General features: G+C 34.4%; 1 protein-coding gene across 1 annotated transcript; it reads right to left on the reverse strand.

The window, feature by feature from the left end:
• Positions 1–14240: 14240 nt before the first annotated feature.
• On the reverse strand, positions 14241–20869 carry LOC139514744 (processed variable antigen-like). The gene is made up of 2 exons (XM_071304384.1): positions 20716–20869; positions 14241–14968 (listed from the first exon to the last, which is right to left on the reverse strand). Exons 1-2 carry the CDS (start codon positions 20867–20869, stop codon positions 14241–14243), a joined length of 882 nt encoding a protein of 293 aa, XP_071160485.1.
• Between the last annotated feature and the right edge of the window lie 1356 nt (positions 20870–22225).

Genomic DNA, 22225 nt, shown 5'->3' on the forward strand with positions numbered 1-22225 from the left:
AAAATTGATTAGTCACGTGATCAGGGGCGAACATGTGTCCACCATTGATTATTCAGAAAACCACTTTATCCCCGCCACGTTTAACAAGGCAGGTCAAAATGACCTAGCGTCAATATAATTTACACATTTTACACATTTTAGTATCGAAATAGCTAAATAATTGATAAAACAGGATTTTTTTTAGATAATTAATTTTTCACGACGTTAATTACATGGTTTATGTTTGGAAATGGAGGGATGAATGTTTTAGATATAAAATGTATTCATTATTTTATTATTAAAGTTTAAGAAGGTGATTTTTGTATGGACAACTTTTCAAACTAACCATTTTGAATTTTGCGACATTAAGCCTAAGCTGGGGAATAATTAAGTAATTGAAGGACCAACCATTTTAAAACGACTCTCCTGTCCCTTCCCAAAACCACAGAATATCTAGTGGTTGTCCCCTTAGCAATAAAAAATAGAATCATTACATTTGGTATGTGTGTACCTAATATTGTATAAGTACATATATCGAATGTCTCAATTATTCAGAATTGTTGAGCATGCACCATTAAAAGATTATCTAATACTGAAAAGAACAAAGACGAAGTAGAAAAACGGTTATTTTTAAAATAATAATGGTTTTGAAAAGATCATTGAATCATAATTACTAAATAAGGAACGGGTGTGTATACGTGTGAATGAACTTAGGGTAAGTTTAAACGTGCCAACTTGTTAAACTTTAATTAGCAAAAAAATCAAACAACTATATTTACACTTGGGTAAAAAAATAAAAAAACCATTAACGTTTTAGAAAGTACAAATGATAACAAGAACTTGTTGAGACATTTCAAATATTGTTTTGTAGTAAGCAAATAAATCAATGGACAAAATAACATTAACACGGATAGTATTAATAATGAAAATCTGATTTCAAGTACAAACACAAACAAAAATAGCTAAAGCGAGTATAGTTATATATGAAGAAAAAATGAAATTTAACAATCAATTTTACTCACAATAAATTTCGTATAAAAATAAATTAAGGTATATAGGATCCATCATTTTGGAGGGGGTGTTGGATAGGGTACAAGAAAGAGTTCCCCCCCAAAAGAAAACCATTTATTGAAAGAAAGAGCAGCAGTTGCTCTTTGGTAAAAAAAAAATTTTTTTAAATGTGCGTAGTAGGAAGGAAAAACAAAAGCAAAGACCCTTTCCCTACATACACAAAAGCAAAGACCCTTTCCCTACATACACAAAAGCAAAGACCCTTTCCCTACATACACAAAAGACCCTTTCCCTACATACACAAAAGACCCTTTCCCTACATACACAAAGACCCTTTCCCTACATACACAAAAGCAAAGACCCTTTCCCTACATACACAAAGACCCTTTCCCTACATACACAAAAGCAAAGACCCTTTCCCTACATACACAAAAGCAAAGACCCTTTCCCTACATACACAAAAGCAAAGACCCTTTCCCTACATACACAAACGAATAATGGTTCGTGTCTACTGGAATCAAATGTTAATTTTAGCTGTTTCTTACAATGTACTACAAGAACAACGAAAATCTAAATGTACATATGTTTTGGAGTTGAATGTGACCGTCTATTTTCACTGAAAAGATTACATTTTTGGTTTGGGACCAGCTTACAAATACGGGAGGGTTATTTCTTGCTGTGTTGAAGACCCATTGATGACCTTCGACTGTTTCTGGTTTGGTCGGGTTGTTGTCTATTTGATACATTCACCATTTTCATTCTCAATCTTATTATGCATAACTACAACTTTAAATTAATTGAGAGAGAACGAGGACTATGTTCTTGTAATACTATAATTTAAGCGTGCCTATTCCAAGTCAGCAACTTTGTCAGCTTATTTTAATTGTGTTAAGCTATTTATAGATCGCAAGGAAAGAAAGGTCTAAATGAAAACAATAAAATAAATTGTTAAAAAATAGATTCGAGGTAACATGAAGATTTTTATTCGTACATTGCATGATTTGTATCCGACGTTACGGATTCCGGGTTCGAAGCCTAATTATTAATAATCTGTATTGCAAAATTAATGGTATATTGCACCGAGCGAAACTATAGTCTCATTTGTGGAAGATTTTAGAAAAAACAACAGGATATTTTCCGACTAAAGAGGAGATTCTGCCTCTATGTTATGACTCTTCTATTACTATAATATAAAAGTCAAATACTGAACACACTTGGCAAGTCTATTAATGAGCACCATATGCTGGTTGAGAAACGGAATTCCAACGATACAAAATAAACGAGTTTGGACGGAATTTGAGCAGAAAAAAATATCATTCGTTTACATCTATTATCACATTTAACAATAGTAGTATGTAACCGTAATCACAATACCATCTGTTCCGTGATCTTTGTGATGTTTTAAGTAAGGACAGGACTTCATACCCCATTAAAGCTTGAAGTTAACCGAGTTCAAAGTTATATACACCCATCGAGGTAACAAGTGTTATGATTTGTATTGAATCATTTTATTGCACCACATAACTATAAAGTAGGATAAATCATCCGTGATCTAAATATGGAAAATACACACAATATCGATAAGGGCATTAAATCATGTTATCCATGGAGGTTTAAATCGGTCAGATCAATGAAATAGTTCGTCGTTACTTGATATATGTACTGGTAACCATAAAAAAAATCCATGCCGTATCTGTAGTTGAAAAAAACGGTTATAATTTTTGTGTTCGACGATCTATTATTGGATATCGCCTTAGTGAAGAAAGCCCAAATCTAGAAAATTGAAATCAAAAAATGTATAAGAATTTGCAAACCTGACGGGCTATATGACATAATTTTAAAGCACAGAAATAATGTGGTGGGGTAAATCGTAAACAAGTTAGTGATAAATCTACCCTCCCCTGATCTGCAACAGTTGTGCAATATTACAATATTAACAATAAACGAAAAACAAATATGATACACAGTAAAAACGACAACCTCTGAATTAAAGGCTCTTGGCTTGGGACAGGCACCTACCCAATGTGGCATATTTACTTCGTTTGTTGGTTTCTTGTTTGAACTAGTTAATATTTTTTTATGTCGGGGTCTTTTATAGATTGCTACTCGATATGAGTTTCGCTCATTGTTGAAGGTCGTACGGTGACCTATAGTTGCTTACATCTATCAATTTTTAGTTGTTTTTCTAATTTTGTAATGTTACACAAGTGTTGCATATCACGAAATGGTTGAATTCTCAAAAACATGTTTTTGATTAACCCCATCACATTATTTATAATTCAGGCAGGAAACATGTGTTGTCAATGGTTGACATACTTGTTTTTGTTGTTTGATTTTTTATCAGCTTAGTTTTCTTTTGTAATGTTTGAACCTTGTTAAACTTTAATTAGAAATCGTTTATATACAGATTATCTTAGATATGTGCCATTTGTAGTCACAATTCCATCCATCAATTGTGAACCGTCCAATACGACCTGTTACATATTTTGTTTGATCCGCAATGAGTTACACGATAGGTGCAACTCTGAGTGGAGCAGGAACGGCTTACCTTTTCAGAGTAAACGAGATTATTTTTACGGTTTGGTAAGTGGCTATTAGTCTTTTGTTTTTGTGAAGTGTTTTGTAGACTGTTGCCTGTTTGGTATATTGCTTTCCTTTGGTCGTGTTTTTGTTTGTTTTTTGTTCGATTTGTGGTTTTTGATGGTCTCACCTTTTTTGCGAAATTTTGATGTTAAATCAAGAATTCCGTCATGTCAGAATTTGCTCATATCTCACAGATTTTTTTTTCTTTCCAAAGTACAAAGTATATTAACTGCAAAATTACAAAATTGTACAGTGTTTCTTTTTTTTTTTTTTAAAGTTCCATAGCTCCTAGAAAGAATTTAAGATATCAAAGTCTAAATTCCATCCATGCGTGCTATGTTATTGCTATGTACTGGACATGTGTATCGTTTTATCGGTAAGACCGCCGATAAGAACTTCTCTGAACCTTTATCATAATTCAAAACTTATGAAAACAATGAGTTTCGATGTAACAGATTTTTTTTCAAATTGTTAACTGATATCTTCAAACGACATTAACATGTCTAAATTGTCTGATTGGCGCTCATACCACATCTTCTTATATCTATGTAACAGTATGGGTTTGACAACGATTTAATAAGAGTTATCCCTCTTTTTCGGTGTGAAAATTTCCCTAATTAATTTCATTGTAAAAAGATATTCGTAGGTTATTTACTTTTTCAATAGTTTTAGTTTCTTTTTTAAGAAAGAAAATCGAACATTTATATTAAATTTTAACAACCATTAAAAATGATCAAATTACTTATAACAATAAAAAAATTAAAATCTTAAATTTCCGTGTTATAAATATGATCCGTTTTCGGTACTTAATTTAATTCTAATTGTGTTTGACATTGAAAATAGGGTTCGCGGTTCACTTTTGTAATTTTTTTACATCACAAATATTGTCCCACAGAGTGGAAAATTAAAATGGTCACAAAACACTTAATTTTCTTGTCATTTTATTTCAATGTCAATCGCCACACATCAATGATTATATAAAAGTCTTTATATTTCCCCCAGAATGAAGATTATAGTCCACTGTATACGATTATAATATTACCAACTAATAGAAACATTTTAAAGTTTTTTTTTGTATCAAATATGGGAAGCGTCATCTTCTCATAAATTTTCATATGCTAGTTTACATTAATTAACTGCTGTGTCCATTAAAACATTTTAAAATTTCATTCATGTAATTCGCCGAAAGCTTAATACTTGAATATTCATTTAAAAATTAGTCTAAATATTTCCATTATAAATTTATTTCTTTTCTAAAAGCCCTCTATGATTGTAATTTGTTTTACATCTTTACCATTGAAAAAAAAAGAAACCCGAACTTAATTCTTCCAGGGGCGGATGCAGGAATTTTCGAAAGGGGGGGTGCTAACCCAGGGCAAAGGGGGGGGGGGGGTGCAGGGGGTGCAAAACATATGTCCCGATACAAATGCATTGATCGGCAAAAAATAAAGGGGGGGGGGGGTGCGCACCCCCGGAACCCCCCCCCCCCCCCCCCCTGGATCCGCCACTGTCTTCGGACCACAGTCAGATTGGAATTGAAATGTATGATTCTTAGTTATGTCCAATATTTTTTTTTAAACAATTTCATTTTTTTTTAAATAAATTTTCACACTAAAAACGGGTTTTCGGTGCACGATATATAGATATAAATTTTACAAAAAGTCAACTTAACAATATTAGAGTTGATCTGATTCATTGCTTCCTTCCCGATCGGAGTTGGAACTTTTACATATATATATAACTCGTCCAAATAACAGCCCAATAATGTTAGATCTGTAATTTTGCGGAAACAAATTATTGTTCTTCCCTGGCCGAGATTCGAAATACATGTTACTGAGATATCGTGACACCAAAGCGCCTTGCACTATGCCCGGCGCGCTAGACCACTCGACCACTGTACGCTCGACTAAAAATCATGCTGTCGGTGATCGGGTGATACCTATATGCTAGAAAATTTTTACCTCCACCTGGCATATGAAATATGGTTTAGAACTATATGTAAGCCTGAATATTACAACCAATTCAACTTTTAAAAAATAAATAAATAAATCGACATAATTCTTTAATCTCTATTTGTGATAAAGTTTTACACAATTCTAAATAATTGCGATTTTAAATATTTACACAAGAACAGCATTTTAAATGTTTTGATCAAAAGTATACTCATGGTCATAGAACATATCTTTATAATTTTACATATAACATGTGATTTTCCGTTTCCTTTACGTGTAACAATTAGAAACGAATAATAGAGATTTCCTTGTTTTTATTTATGTTTTATGATTAATAAATTGAGAGCTAGTTTCTATACTCTTCCAAATCCTTTTCAACAAAGGTGAATATAATAACTGTTAAATATTGAAAGTGGACGTCAATCTAGCTAGCTTTTTGAGTTACTTAGACCATAGATGGGTATTAGGTTAGACCAGAACACGCTAGCTTTAACACATTCCGAAGGAAAATATCTATACCGAGGCAAGTTGCTAATATATGTTCATTGATTGCAAAACAAAATATATTGATTGATTGATTGATCAATTTGTGGTGTTTGGCGCCACTTTAAGCGCTATTGGTACAGTTATATCGTGAAGATCAGTTTTTATTGGTGTTTGAAGCCGGAATGCCCGGAATGCATTGATTTTCGGAAAGAAAATCGGCAACCCTAGTCTTTGTAAGATTGAAGTAGAATGCACCTTTGCGCATGCGTTATTGAAACTCACAACCTCAGCGTTGACAGGCTAGTTTTGCAGTAGATGAACTGTATATGGACCGCTGGACCAACAAAATCCTGAATTTCTGGGTTTAGAACAATTTATAAAAAAGTCGCATACAGTTCAATTTTAACTCTCTCGAATTCTTCTTGCAATTTATCTGATTTCAATCACTTTCATAAAGGAGTAGGTCCAGTAAGCCAACTTTTTGGCCCCAAAATATCGCAGTTTTACAAAATTGTTAAAATGTAAACTTTAAGTTATTTATTGGAAAGTAGAATGGTTCTGCTACATAAATATGGGCTGTTTTGGGCAATATAATACACATGTATCGGGTATAAGCATAATTAAGTCATGCTAAATTACTGAAATCTTAACAATTTTAGCATTTTAGTTAAATTTTAGAATGTTTTCGTCTTAAGTGGAAGTGGCCGCATTTGTGTTCATCCTTTATATTAAAATATAAGTTGTATTTGATGATAATATATAACATATAAAAAGGTTGAGGATGAACACTGATGCGGCCACTTTCATTTTTGACAAAAACCATCTGAAAAGTGACATTTTTTGGCATATTTGATAGATTTTTCATATTTAAGCTTGAATCGGAGCATTTTTAATGAGTGACTCAGTTAAAATCTTTCACATAAACTAATTGAATCAGCTGAAATAGACACTTAAGTGTTTAAAAAGTGTCCAAAATCTTTCGTCAGATAAACCTAAAATTTGAGGCCAAAATCTGCCCTTTATACCGGACCTACTCCTTTTTGACAAAGCACTCATTGATGAAATTGTCCGATGATGTGGCATTTCCCGCCAAAATAGGAATATATCATACACTCGAATTTTCTCGTTTTAGGACTTTTCATTAAATTATTCAAGAATATATTCTACAACTTTATCCAATTAATGTTATATATCAACTGTCGATAGTTAAATTAATTTTCATCATAATGTTTGGTAAGCCTCGAGTAGACAAAGGGGTTCTACATAACCATGTATTACATGATAAGTCAGGAGCCTGTAATTCAGTGGTTGTCGTTTGTTGATGTGTTGCATATTTGTTTTTCGTTCATTTTTAGCTCACCTGGCCCGAAGGGCCAAGTGAGCTTTTCTCACCACTTGGCGTCCGTCGTCCGTCGTCGTTAACTTTTACAAAAATCTTCTCCTCTGAAACTACTGGGCAAAATTAAACCAAACTTGGCCACAATCATCATTGGGGTATCTAATTTAAAAATGTGTCTGGTGACCCGGCCAACCAACCAAGATGGCCGCCATGGCTAAAAATAGAACATAGGGGTAAAATGCAGTTTTTGGCTTATAACTTAAAAACCAAAGCATTTAGAACAAATCTGACATGGGGTAAAAAATTTATCAGGTCAAGATCTATCTGCTCTCAATGAATCGGACAACCCGTTGTTGGGTTGCTGCCCCTGAATTAGTAATTTTAAGGAAATTTTGCGGTTTTTGGTTATTTTCTTCAATATTATTATAGATAGAGATAAACTGTAAACAGCAATGATGTTCAGCAAAGTAAGATTTACAAATAAGTCAACATGACCGAAATGGTCAGTTGATCCCTTTAGGAGTTATTGCCCTTTATAGTAAATTTTTAACCATTTATCGTAAATCTTAGTAATCTTTTACAAAAATCTTCTCCTTTGAAACTTCTAAGCCAAATTAATCCAAACTTGGCCACAATCATCTTTGAGGTATCTAGTTTAAAAAATGTGTCCGGTGACCTGGCCAACCAACCAAGATGGCCGCCACGGCTAAAAATAGAACATAGGGGTAAAATGCAGTTTTTGGCTTATAACTTAAAAACCAAAGTATTTAGAGCAAATTGATGGGATGAAATTGTTAAACACAATTTTGTCATTAATACATCTGTGTTCTTTGTTTAATATGCACATAGACCAAGTTGAGCGACACAGGCTCTTAAGAGCCTCTAGTTTGCACATAAATTAGGCCGTTAGCTTTTAAATTGTTTCATATTTGTCCTTTCGGGGCCTTTTATAGCTTACTATGCGGTTTGGGCTTTTTTCATTGTTGAAGGCCGTACGGTGATCTATAGTTGTTAATTTCTGTGTCATTTGGTCTCTTGTGGAGAGTTGTCTCATTGGCAATAATACCACATCTTCTTATTTACACTTTAAAACAATCAAAAAGAAGATTTTACTATAGTTATAGAGAAATTTAAAATATTTTGTAATTTTTTTTATTATTCTAATCGATAAATACAACAGATACATATGTTTTAACTTCGTGTTATTATAACAAGAAGAATGAACTGTTTTAATTATATCGACAGCTGCTTTCTATAAATGTTTTAATAAATTTGTCACTTCTCATTAAATTTCATATTTTGATTATACTTCCAAGCATTCCTTTCTGCAAAGAAAGTATGAAAGAAAAACCACAACTACTTGATAACATCATTTTAAATGAATATTAAAACATTGATTGATGCGTTATCAAAACATCACAATTATATTTTTGTATAGTGACACACGCTGGACGCCCTACACGTGCCCCGAGTCTGACCACATATTTACACATCACCTGTCTGTTGCTATTAAAAAAAAGCAGGTGCGATAAGCAGAAAAGAGGCAGTGTGGTCTGTCGGGGACAAAATGACCTGAGGTTACTCCAATCTAGAATTTTAAAGCATATTTAACTACTTTTTATTGACATTGATATATTACAATCTTTCTGAATCTAAAAATATAGATACGCGGGCTCATTTGATGTACAGCATTGAAGCACTTGGTATTTATGACAAAGAACTGGTCATTTTCTTTCATTTAGAGGGGTGAGGAAGGACATATTTTAATTACTTTATTGCAAAAGTACCCACGGTACCTTTGAAAAATGAATCCCCTTCGAAAGACATAAACTATTTGCCCCCCCCCCCCTCTTTTAACCCTTTCTTTCAATGTCTTTATGTTTTGTTGACACAAAAAGCATGCATTTAATTTTTTCATCACCATTACTATTCTACAGCAGCTTGGGTGAGACATTGAAGTTTTCAGGGTAAAAAAATAGCCTAATATGGTCACACTTACATTTTCACAAAAATGATTAACATTTTATACGATAGACGCGCATCATTGGCGCTCGAATAAAAAAAGCTTAAAAGGTTAATTAAAGTAAGAAGTTGAAGAGCTTTCCCGACCAATAATTCCGAAAGACTTTGCTAAATACAACTGCGACATCTTTTCCTTGGGTAGAAAATCTAAATGCGAAGTATTTTTCTCTGAACATAGATTTTTAAAGACCCACTACTGTATTTTCTAGTTGCAATAAAACAAAATTGCATATTAGTAGGAATCTAATAAAAAATAATAATGATAACTTCTTCCTCACAAAAGATTAAAGATGGCTACCTCACCAACAATGAATACTACCTCACAAATGAAGATAGAATAATACTCCACGAAAGATTAAAGGATGCATGCTAACTCAGCAACGTTAAAAGATTGCTGATTCACAAAAGTTTAAAGATTGCTACCTCACAAATGTCGAAAATTGATAACTCACGAGTGTTGAAAGTTTGCCGCATCACGAAAGAAAAAATATGGCTGCCTCACGAACATTGAAAGATTGCTACCTCACGAACATTGAAAGATTGCTACCTCACGAACGTTAAACGATTGCTACCTCACGAACGTTGGATGATTGCTACCTCAGGAACGTTTCAAGATTGCTGGTCACGAAAAATAAAATATTGATACATCTCGAACCGTGAAAATTGCAACCTTATGAGCGTTTAAAAATTGCTGCCTCACGAACATTGAAAGATTGCTACCTCACGAACGTTTGAAAGATTGCTAACTCACGAACGGTGGATGATTGCTACTTCACAAAGAAGAAATGTTATTTATTACTTCACAAACGATGAAAGATTGTTACCTCACATACGATGAAATATTTGATACTATATAACAAACGACGAAAGATTGCTACCTTAGGAACGTGGAAAGATTGCTACCTCACAAACGATTAATGGGTCCATGGTATCATACTTTCGCTAGAAAGTAAAATGTAAATAAAATGCAATTTCTGTATAAAGTATTTGTCAAAGTGAACCTTTTTAGTACAAAATGTACATAATTTCAGAGCATGTCAAGGTAATGTGTATTACGACAAATATATATTGACCGGAGGCCTATGGTCAGTTACATGGTCATTTAGTTGATAAGTTTTATTGTGGTCACTTAGTTATGACAATGTTTCAACTGGCCATTATCTCTATTTATCATCACCTCATGTTTTATGTAAAAGTCATAAAGATATGGTCCGGTCATGTAATTTACCTTAAAATGACACGAATATAGTTTAACGCTAAAAAAGCGAACGAATAATTAGATAACTTGTCAGCAAGTATGTGTTCCTTCTCATAAGTGTTCCTCTGACTGTTTAAAATCTTATTTTTTATACATACTAATTGTTTGCATATGCAAAAGAATAAATACGAAGCAGTTATCATAAAGGATATCCTTTGAGGCGACGAGGGGTCGTTTTAGTCTAGGTATGTGCGCTTGGAAGGTCAGTTTGATCTTACTTTGAGGTATGTGAGAATGGAGGGTCAGTTTTTATTTACGTGTATGAGCTCCTGGAGTGTAATATTTGATCTTACTGTGAAGTATGTGCGCTTGGAGGGTCAGATTGATCTTACTGTGAGGTGTGAGCGCTTGGGGTGAGATTGATCTTACTGTGAGGTATGAGCGCTTTGAGGGTCAGATTGATCTAACTGTGGGGTATGTGCGCTTGGAGGGTCAGTTTAATCTTACTGTGGGGTATGTGCGTTTGGAGTGTCATGTTTGATCTTACTGTGAGGTATGAGCGTTTGGAGAGTCAGATTGATCTTACTGTGAGGTATGAGCGCTTGGAGGGTCACATTGATCTAACTGTGGGGTATGTGCGCTTGGAGGGTCAGTTTGATCTTACTGTGAGGTATGAGCGCTCGAGGGTCAGTTTGATCTTACTGTGGTGTATGAGCGCTTTGAGGGTTCTGTTTGATCTTACTGTGAGGTATGAGCGCTTGGGAGTGTCATGTTTGATATTACTGTGAAGTATGAGCGCTTGGAGGGTCAGATTAATCTTACTGTGGTGTATGAGCGCTTGGAGGGTTAGTCTGATCTTACTGTGGGGTATGAACGTTTGGAGGGTCAGTTTGATCTTACTGTGAGGTATGAGCGTTTGGAGGGTCAGATTGATCTTACTGTGGTGTATGTGCGCTTGGAGGGTCAGTTTGGTCTTACTGTGGGATATGAGCGCTTGGAGGGTCAGTTTGGTCTTATTGTGCGACATTAGCGCTTGGAGGGTCAGTTTGATCTTACTGTGAGGTATGAGCGCTTGGAGGGTCAGTGTGATCTTACTGTGGTGTATGAGCGATGGAGGGTCAGATTTATCTTACTGTGAGGTATGAGCGCTTGGAGGGTCAGATTGGTCTTACTGTGAGGTATGAGCACTTGGAGGGATAGTTTGATCTTACTGTGAGGTTTGAGCGCTTGAAGGGTAGTTTTATTTTAATCATACTGTGAAGTTTGAGCGCTGTTTTGTATCACTGTGAGGTTTGAGCGCTTGGAGAGTCATGTTTGGTTTTACTGTGAAGTTAGAGCGTTTGGAAAGTCATGTTTGGTCTGACTGTGAGGTTTGAGCGTTTGGAGAGTCATGTTTAAGTCTTACTGAGAAGTAAGAGATCTTGTAGGGTCATGTTTGTATTACAGTGAGGTATGTGTGCTTGAACGTATGCGTTTGATCTTATTGTTACGTTTGATTTTGATCTTACTGTAATATGTGGAGATTTAAAGAACATTGTTTATGTGCATAATGATATTAATTTTCCTCATTTTGAATTGCAAGTATAACATGTACCATAATTTTAAATTTGATGATAAGTGACAAGTTTCTCTAAATGAATGATTGCTAGTTGCTTGCTATTAACGTCTATACGAAACGTTAGAGTCATAAAATAGATAAGCCATTGAGAGCCGAGATGATGTTTCTGCTGAATAAAGTATTTTTTTTTTAAATCGGTCACAAATGATACAAAGAAAAACTCGAAAAGTGCGTATTCCCCCAACCGTTAAAGATACTTGAAAAAACATTACGAAAAAACCACAGAGTTGAGGTTTTCACATTAGCTTTCCTTTTTTATAAGAAAATCGATAGCAAATGTTTATTTTAAAGGTCATCTAAGGACGAATATTGAATTATGCTTTGATTAGAAGATTTAATGGTGTAGTTTGGCTAAAAGTAAAATGATTCGTTCTTCTCATAATATTTAATGGTGAATGTTACATCTAAATACCAGACAAACAAACGTCCTTTATTACTCTATAAGTCAATACATAATTAATACATTTCATTACAAATTGCATCGGACTGTGTTATTACTCATTATAATTAGAATTATACATCGGATTGTGTTATTACTCATTATAATTAGAATTATACATCGGATTGTGTTATTACTCATTATAATTACAATTCTACAACACTACTTGGGATAGGTTCACAAAGACCTCCTGCAATAAGAGAAAAAAATATATATAACAATGTAGAAACTTATAGTTACACAGAAACATAATATTAAGTTCACGGAACAAAACACATAAACTACCAGAGCGAAATTGTGTGTTAAGAAAATATAAGGCATCGATCATTTTTATCTTTTATGGCGGGAATTGCTTTTCCCCCTTTTTCTGACTTCGATCAAAAACATGTTTTTAAATAACATACAGGAACCTATTTTTTAAAAACCCAATCTTAAAACCTTTACAGAAATATAAGAAGATGTGGTATCAGTGCCAATAAGACAACTCTCCATCCAAGTCACAATTTGTAAAAGTATACCATTATAGGTCAAAGTACATATTTAAACACGGAGCCTTGGCTTACACTGAGGGCTTACATCGAACATCAGGGTACAAAGTGCCCAAATATTACTAGTGTAAAACTAGTTGAAAAGTCAGATCGAGATGCAATTGCATAATTGTTTTCAAAAGTTCAAGAAATCACCATATAATGCCTACACAATGATTTTTTTGTATTCAAGAAACGACGACCACCAGCTGTTACTTACAGAGAACACCATAAAAATCACATAAAATAATGGACATTAAAAATACCTGCTCACACGATTAAGCCTTTATTTCACGGTTATATCAAAGTCAAAGATGACAGATTATAAAGTTTATTCATGTATGGAAATCTGGACAAAATATAATGATATTTAAAAGACACTTATTTGCATAATTCTCTTTATTACTGTATCACTTTAGTAAAAGGCGCGTGTCTTTTATTATGTTGTATTTAGAAGACCACGAGCCGTGAAATAAAATCAGATAAAAAAAAGAATCCTTGTAAAATTTGTCGATTATTTTGAAAACATTTGATACTTTTCTTGTTACAAATTTAAGCGGTCAATTGAGTAAATAATCGATGTTTATTTTAATAGGTGGCATTAATAATTAATTTACTTTTAATTAAAAAAAAAATGAGAATACTCTTATTGACTGAACCTATATATCCTCTCCTTATGAAATAGTTACCTTGGTTTTATTTTACACGAATTTCATTTTTTTATAACTCAACGAGTCTTCACCAACAGGCACACTAGTGTATGTTCATGTTTGTGTTCTGGGGTTATATTAACACTGAGGGATATTTCTGAACCTTTAAAAATCATTTAAAGCACCTACCATGCATTATATGCATTATCTGTTCTTTGCCAAAAAAAAGGGGGGGAGGGCATGTACTTTCTTATTAAATGAATAGTTTGAATTCTTTCCGATTACAAACAAATTATGGTGGCTGAAAGCGAGTGAAATTATTAAATGTGTTTTTTTCTATTTCTAATAAATTCTTTTTCGTGTATGCTATACAAAATGTTGCTAATTAAAGTTGAATATGTGTACTAAGTTTCAAGCTGATTGGACTTCAACTTCATCAAAATCCACCTTGACCAAAAATAGGTCTGTTTCTTTTGACCTTGGTGTTGCTCGTCTGCTTCTTTTGGTCTTGGTGTTGCTCGTCTGTTTCTTTTGGCCTTGGTGTTGCTCGTCTGTTTCTTTTGGCCTTGGTGTTGCTCGTCTGTTTCTTTTGGCCTTGGTGTTGCCCGTCTGTTTCTTTTGGCCTTGGTGTTGCTCGTCTATTTCTTTTGGCCTTGGTGTTGCTCGTCTGTTTCTTTTGGCCTTGGTGTTGCTCGTCTGTTTCTTTTGGCCTTGGTGTTGCTCGTCTGTTTCTTTTGGCATTGGTGTTGCTCGTCTGTTTCTGTTGGCCTTGGTGTTGCACGTCTGTTTCTTTTGGCCTTGGTGTTGCTCGTCTATTTCTTCTGGCCTTGGTGTTGCTCGTCTGTTTCTTTTGGCCTTGTTGTTGCTCGTCTATTTCTTTTGGCCTTGGTGTATTTCTTTTGGCCTTGGTGTTGCTCGTCTGCTTCTTTTGGTCTTGGTGTTGCTCGTCTGTTTCTTTTGGCCTTGGTGTTGCTCGTCTGTTTCTTTTGGCCTTGGTGTTGCTCGTCTGTTTCTTTTGGCCTTGGTGTTGCTCGTCTGTTTCTTTTGGCCTTGGTGTTGCTCGTCTGTTTCTTTGGCCTTGGTGTTGCACGTCTTTTTCTTTTGGCCTTGGTGTTGCTCGTCTGTTTCTTTTGGCCTTGGTGTTGCTCGTCTGTTTCTTTTGGCCTTTGGCGTTACACGTCTGTTTCTTTTAACCCTGGTGTTGCACGTCTGTTTCTTTTGACCTTGGTGTAGCTCGTCTGTTTCTTTTGACCTTGGCGTTACACGTCTGTTTCTTTTAACCCTGGTGTTGCACGTCTGCTTCTTTTGACCTTGGTGTAGCTCGTCTGTTTCTTTTGACCTTAGTGTTGCTCGTTTGTTTCTTTTAACCATGGTCATGCACGTCTGTTTCTTTTGACCTTGGTGTTGCTCGTCTTTTTCTTTTGACCTTGGTGTTGCACGTCTTTTTCTTTTGACCTTGGCGTTACACGTCTGTTTCTTTTAACCCTGGTGACACTTTTGACCTTGGTGTTGCTCGTCTGTTGGTTTTGTTCTTTGCGTTGTTAGTCTTTGTTTTACTAATGATGTTGATTATCCCCTTGGAATTGTATTGCATATTCACTCTATCCCGGACAAAAATTGCGTACTCGGCGATACCACTTTACTGTTCAAGGGGAGACAAGTCAAGTCATATTCTCTAAAGTTGTCCTTAATTCAAAAAAAGACACGTACGAAATAATTTTTATTTGCCATAGTATTTTCGGTTTGTCTTTTCCCTTATCGAGATCGAGATGGAGGGAAATCAGGACACTTTCATTATAGAAAATTATTCCTCTAATGATCTATTTTTTTTACTATGTTTTTTTTAAAATTTAAGTCTGCTGACCATACTTGGTATCTGTCATAAAAATAAAAAAGACAATAAGATAAATGACATTAAGTTATATTACAAAAGATAAAAGTTGTAGAATTTATTATGCATATAGCAAATTATAGCGATGAAGGGAAAACATATTATTTAAAGGAGACGAATCTATATACTAAAGGTCGTCTGGTTCATTAAACTTTGCAAACGGAAAAGGAATTATCTGAAATCCATGAATGAACAAACAATTAAAACGTTACAGAAGTGGTGTTTGATTAGAAAGAACATTTAAAGGGTAAACAACAGTTAGTATAGTTCAAGTATAATGCTATTGAACTGTTAAATAGGATATTCAAACAGTACCAAACAATGAAACATTGATGTAACTTGAGATAACGTAAACAGGGTACCAGTATTTTTACAATAATTCAAAATTGTTGTCATATTGGGGTGGGTGACTTTGCTTTATGAATCACTATATTCCGCGACAGATCCAGACATTTTTAAGAGGGGTCCACTGACTGCTGCTCCAGTATTGCATCAGTGATTCCCTCATTCCTTAAATAATCAACATTTTCCCCACAAAAGGAGGCCCTAAATCCACCTCGGGTATTAGCATGAGGACCGTGGAAGAGCAGATTTCAAGACTTTTTAAAAGGGATGTCATTGACTAAATTATGTTTAGTGGTTAGCAGAAAAAGTTACTTTGCTGAATTGGCTAACATTTTTAGTACGACATCTTGATCTACACGAACAAACAAAAAACGCATGTTTTAGACAATATATATTCGAAATGAGTGTCAGTTATTTATTTTTCCGAAATTATTCACTTTGTTGCCTATGTATGCGTTACAGTCAGAAGAATGAAAATGATACGTGGGTGGATGCAAATAACTTTGATCAAAAGAGGAACAACTTATATAAATTACAAAGAAATCTAACTTGGAAATAGATAATGATTGATCTAATATTTTTCGTTTCTGATCCAGGCAATATAATCTATACTGGAGGGATGGTAGGAGGGTACTAGTATGTCATCCTGCAAATACATAAAGCATACTTTTCCGGATCCCGCGGAACTAAAAGCCCAATCCTGAATTCCCAAAAGACATACTGTCTCCTCATATGTGGTACGATAAAAAAAAATATATATAAAAAAGTCAAACTAAACAACTGGATAATGTAAAAAAAAACACAAAAGAAAACTCTATCACAGTTCAATCAAACTCTATCACAGTTCAATCATTTGATATTCAAAGGCTAATATATTTATAACATGTATTGCTAGTAGACTTACGTATATTTAACAGCAAACCCACAACCCAAACTCAAGCAAACAAACACAAAGCAATCTACACTAGGAAAGTCAACAAACGTTCTTCAATTAATAAATTAAAAAATACAGTATCTACATCATTTGCATCAAGCTGTAATATGCATATTTGGTAAACATGATAAAATGGTGATACGTTTAAAATTGTCTATAGTGTATCAAATCGTGTAAACATTAATAAATATTGTCAAACCGGTTATCGAAGCAACCATTGGCTGAGTATTTGACTAGTTCTCACCAATTTTCTTGATCCGCATGTAATCTTCTGTTTTAACAGAACCATTTTACCATTGAAAACTGGATCAGTGTGGTAAACCACTGAATTATAGATACAGTCTATGGGAGGTAACTCAGTTATTTTTAATTTTTATTCCAAGTTATCCTTTCTTCTTAGTATCATTGTCGATTTATTATCAGTTTTCAAGCGCGAAATAAGCCAATCAATGGTTAACATTTTGATACAAATGTAATAATTAATTTCTTATAGAGCATGAACTACAAAATATGCATATTCTAAAATTGATAGTGTTTATTAAACTGGCATTGAAAAAACAAAAAAATCCGTTCAATCTTATCAATGAAATTTCCAAAAAGTATCATTGTGTTTTTCCACTATCTAATACACAGGTACTCGTCTCAGAATTTATTTCCCCTATATACTTTTATATAACACTTATATTAAGGTATATAGGAATTTTTTTTCTGATACAAGTGCCTGTGATCTAATAGGATAAAACAAGATATGGTATGATTGCTAATGAGACAGCTCTTCTCAATACACTATTTTATTAACGTCCCACCTCTTTCAAAGTAATACATAACACATTGATTAAAACAAAAAGATATAGTTCCTTACATTTTCAAATTTCATTTCATAAAAAAAAGTCATTAATGTTGTCAATGTAATAGAATGAATAACTAATCAAAGAATTGTAATATCGAAAAATATTTAACTCGTGACCGAACAACACTGATGATTAACTCATGCTCTACGTGCATTTGTGAATTAATGTGTTTTCGGTCACTCGTTGACCTTTTCGGATCATATTTTTGAACCAATAAGTCCAGGATGATCTTGTTATGAAACAAACCTACCTGTACAATGCACACTAATATTACCAAATTGAATTGAATACACCTTTTAAAGGTCTTATTATGTATGGATGTTGGCCTACAGCTATTGTTCTATATTGAAGTCCACTAGTACAAATGTAAATAAACCTTTCAAAAACACTGCTACCCCAGTCAACGAGGCAGTATAGGGATCAATTTCCCTTTCGTTACACCAGCTTAATGCTGGCTGGTGAAAAAGATTGATTTGAATTGGAATTCTTAAAGAGTCATCTACTAGTAATACAGGTCTGGGTACCATGGTCTTCTTGGCCGATGTGGTGCTATTAGAAGAATTTGACACCTGTTCTGAGACATGTGTTGTAGACTTTTTGGAGTAAGGCATATCAGTGTATATTCATTCCCAAACAGAATCTGTCATGGAATTGAAGATGCGTCTAGATCATATAAGCTTGATTGTGAGGATACCACGTGCAAAAAATCTGAGTTTGTTTGTTGTAGATTGATGCAAACAGATCTATTGTCGGTGATCCTAGCTTTAGGAATATTTCTTGCACTATACAGTTGTCTAGTGTCCATCATGTGTGTCTTATTTTGTTTCTCGAAAATAAATCCGCTAAACATTTGCGTTTTCTGCAATGTTGACTGCTTTTGATTAAATTTTAGAACCGATTGCCAAATTCAATAGTTCATAAGTTTTTAGATAAAGAATTATTGACTTGGTCCTCCCTTGACGATTGATGTATTGTACCACTGTTGAGTTGTCGCAACGTATTTTACATTTCCCCCTTTTCAGTCTTATCACTGCTTCTATTTCTAAACAGATGATATGAAATTGTTTCTCTGAAATGTTTCAGGTTCCTTGTGCTATCTGAATTCCCATGTGACATCCCCAAACTACTGCATGATGTTGTCATGGTGGCATATGTTTCTAAACGTTTCAATGTTGTCCACTTTGTTATGTTGGTTAGATTTAACCACCATTTAAGATGGCTTTTTAGATGTGCTGTAATTGGGACTTTGAATTCCAGATTATGAGAAACCGGTTTCCAAAATGTTAACAGATGTATTTGAACAGGTGTCATGAGTAATCTGGCTTTGGGAATTATTTCCAAGCAGGATGAAATTATCTTCAAAAGGGGAAGAAAATCTCTGGCTAGTACTTGATTTACAAGGATAATTGTCTGGGCTGAAGTTATTAATTAAGATGTCTCTCCACTGTTGGCAAAACGATCCCCAGATCCAAATTAAACATTGCCCCTAAATATGTTATCTGTTGTGATGGATTCATAGTGGAATTCCTAAGTTTATTAGGAATCCTAGTTCGACAAGGAGATTGAGAACTTATTCTCGATCTAGTATTATTTGACTTTTTTCCTGATTCAGAAGAAAACATGTCGTCTAGAAAGACTACCAGTGTTATGATTCTTGACCTTAAATGGCCGGCTACTACTGCAACAATTTTTGTAAACATTCTTGGGGCTGGGGTTGGAACGAAAGATAGTGGTCCGAGTACACAATTATTTCGTAGTGCATTTCTTTTAGACAATAAATGAAAATTAAAAAAATCCCACCTGCGCTTTCTCAATAATATTTTTACAGTGTGTTGTACTACTTTTGGGACAAATTATATCAAAATTATAGAAAACTTCATCAGCTCTAACTCAAAATATGGACAATTTTATGTTAAGGGGGTCTTGAAATCTTTTGACAGCTTCCGAAGTGCTAATTTTTGACCTTTTTCAGCTGGACCTAATCACTACTTTACCTTAATATTTATGACTCAAATTTTTTTACAGTGTCATTTCACCCCCCAACTTGCTATATGAGGCATAAAACATGGAGAAATAAATTTGGAAGGGGTATAACAAAAATTGGCAAGTAACACACTGTCCACACTAAGGACTATATTCGTGGACAACGAAAATCAAAGGACGATAACTGTGTACTCGGACCTGATAGTGTCTTAAAGTGAAGAGCGCTTCCGTTTATATTAGACAAAACCTCAGATATTGCTTGTGCGTTTTATAAAATTTGGACGGGTAAATATGGGCCTTAAAGTCCAGAATGATTCCCTAATCTCCTTGTTTTGTTCTGATTGAGAACCGTAGAAATTGAATCCATTTTGAAATGGTGTTTTCGGAGATACTTGTTGAGGAGTTTTTAATTCATTACTGGTCTAATGATCCCTGTTTTCTTGGGGACATGAAAACATGTGCTGTAAAAATGATATTACTTACCTTTAAATAATCATTTCCTTTGTTGTTTTTCCCTGGTTGCTCCATGAGGGACGACAATTTTCTCAAACTTATTGTCACTCTTGTCAGGTCGTCTTGAAACAGTGCTTGTTCTTTGAAAAGAACGCTGAGTACTTGGAGTTGATTTAAAACTGTTCTGATTAACATTTGGTTTCACACGTTTTGCTTGCCAATCATGTTTTTTTTCTTTTCCCCATGTGTATTTTCATTATGTAACTCGGGAAGCAATTCCTTTAGTTGTTTATCTTTTTTTCTATCTTATATTTCAATGTTTGTTTAAACTTTTATACCAAAAACGCCACGACTTGAAAGTGGTAAAGAAGTTAACGAATTTTAAGATCTTTAATATCATTTTACCCAGAACCTTCCATTACTAGTTTTCTTCTAATAAGGTGATGAAAATCACCTGCACTTGCAACCTGATCAACACTTTCTGTTGACATAGCAAATATACCACGAACTTGCTGTAATGTTCTATACATGTTCACCTCTTTGTCTAATAAAGTTTCTAAGAGCGTACCTAAAACTTGCTGAATATAAGATGATGAAACAATACCCATGTTGCAGCAGCTTGTCCTTGCAATGCTAATTTCTCTACTACTTTCAAATAAGTGAACTCAAACTATTTTTCTTACTAGATACTGAAAAGGATTTTGAACTATGTTTTTCAACCAGTAAGTCTGATGTAAAACTATCAAGACTAGGTATATCTAAGTGTTTCTCAGAACTTTCATGAATTGGAAGACACAACTTGTATTATTCATTATATGCAGATATCTTTTCTAGGTTTACACAATGACATCATCCAGAAAGAATCTCAACTAAACTCTTGTCTCAAACAAGTCCATCTGACTTAGAAACTGATTTAGTTTTGGCGTCGTCACTAAATAACTGTTTTAGATTGTCAATACCACCGTCTTTTTCCTCGATTTCTTGATACTTTGGATATTTACTGAATCTAGCTTCCGTATTAGGGTTTTCAGTGTAATTTTTATTGAAGTTCCATCTTCTTCATCTGAGAATAACCAAATGTTAGGTCCTTCTGAACGACTTGGGGCCAGAGACATAACATCTTCATGTAAATTTGTAAATTTTCATCTGCATCATTATCTGTAGGAAAATTTACATCAGGAGTTTGTGTTTCTTGTAAAGGTCTGCGCACTCCCGAAGATCGGGCCGCTATCCTGCTGATTACAAGTAGAAACATTTTGCCCCTGCTCACCCTAAGTGCCAGGTTTTTGTCTAGTTTCCATAAAATTACATATTTTATCTAACCTTGAATGAAATTGTGCAAATCTGTTTCAATTTCTGTTCTAAGGTGTCTAGCTGGTCGTCTTTTTTCTTCGTATACCTCCCTTTGCTCCTCTTAAACTAAGAAGAAAAACGAGTACACGCCGCCATCTTTGTCGTTTCGATCGCGTCAGTTGACAAAGTGGGACGCTCCTGCAAAAAGTTGTCTTCGCTATTCGAACCGTTCATAGCGGCTTCTGCCATAATGCATATTATTTAAGACTTCTTTATAATAGACTAAATAAGTTCACTGTATTTTCTCAGAACGAAAACACGACCGGCTGTATTTTTGCATCAGAGTTTGAGAACATCGGTTGTTCGACCTGTTAGTCAAATGCGTTTGTTTTAATGATCCATTTTGTAACATCTGGTTATCCGTTTATTTGGCAGTCGCCAATAGCAGTCAGCAGGGTTCAAGAATATCGGTTGTTCGACCTTCTGGTCAAATGCGTTTTGTTAAAATAATCCATTTTGTTAGATCTGGTGATCCGTTTATTTGGCCATCGACAATGGCAGTCAGCAGGGTTTAAGAACATATCGGATGTTCGACTTTCTAGTCAAATGCGTTCTGCTAAAATATACTTTTTCACATATTTGGTATTTTGGACAATGTTGTTTGTGTATAT

The sequence above is a fragment of the Mytilus edulis genome, chromosome 3 (genome assembly GCF_963676685.1).
Source record: "Mytilus edulis chromosome 3, xbMytEdul2.2, whole genome shotgun sequence".
Taxonomy (NCBI): Eukaryota; Metazoa; Mollusca; class Bivalvia; order Mytilida; family Mytilidae; genus Mytilus; species Mytilus edulis.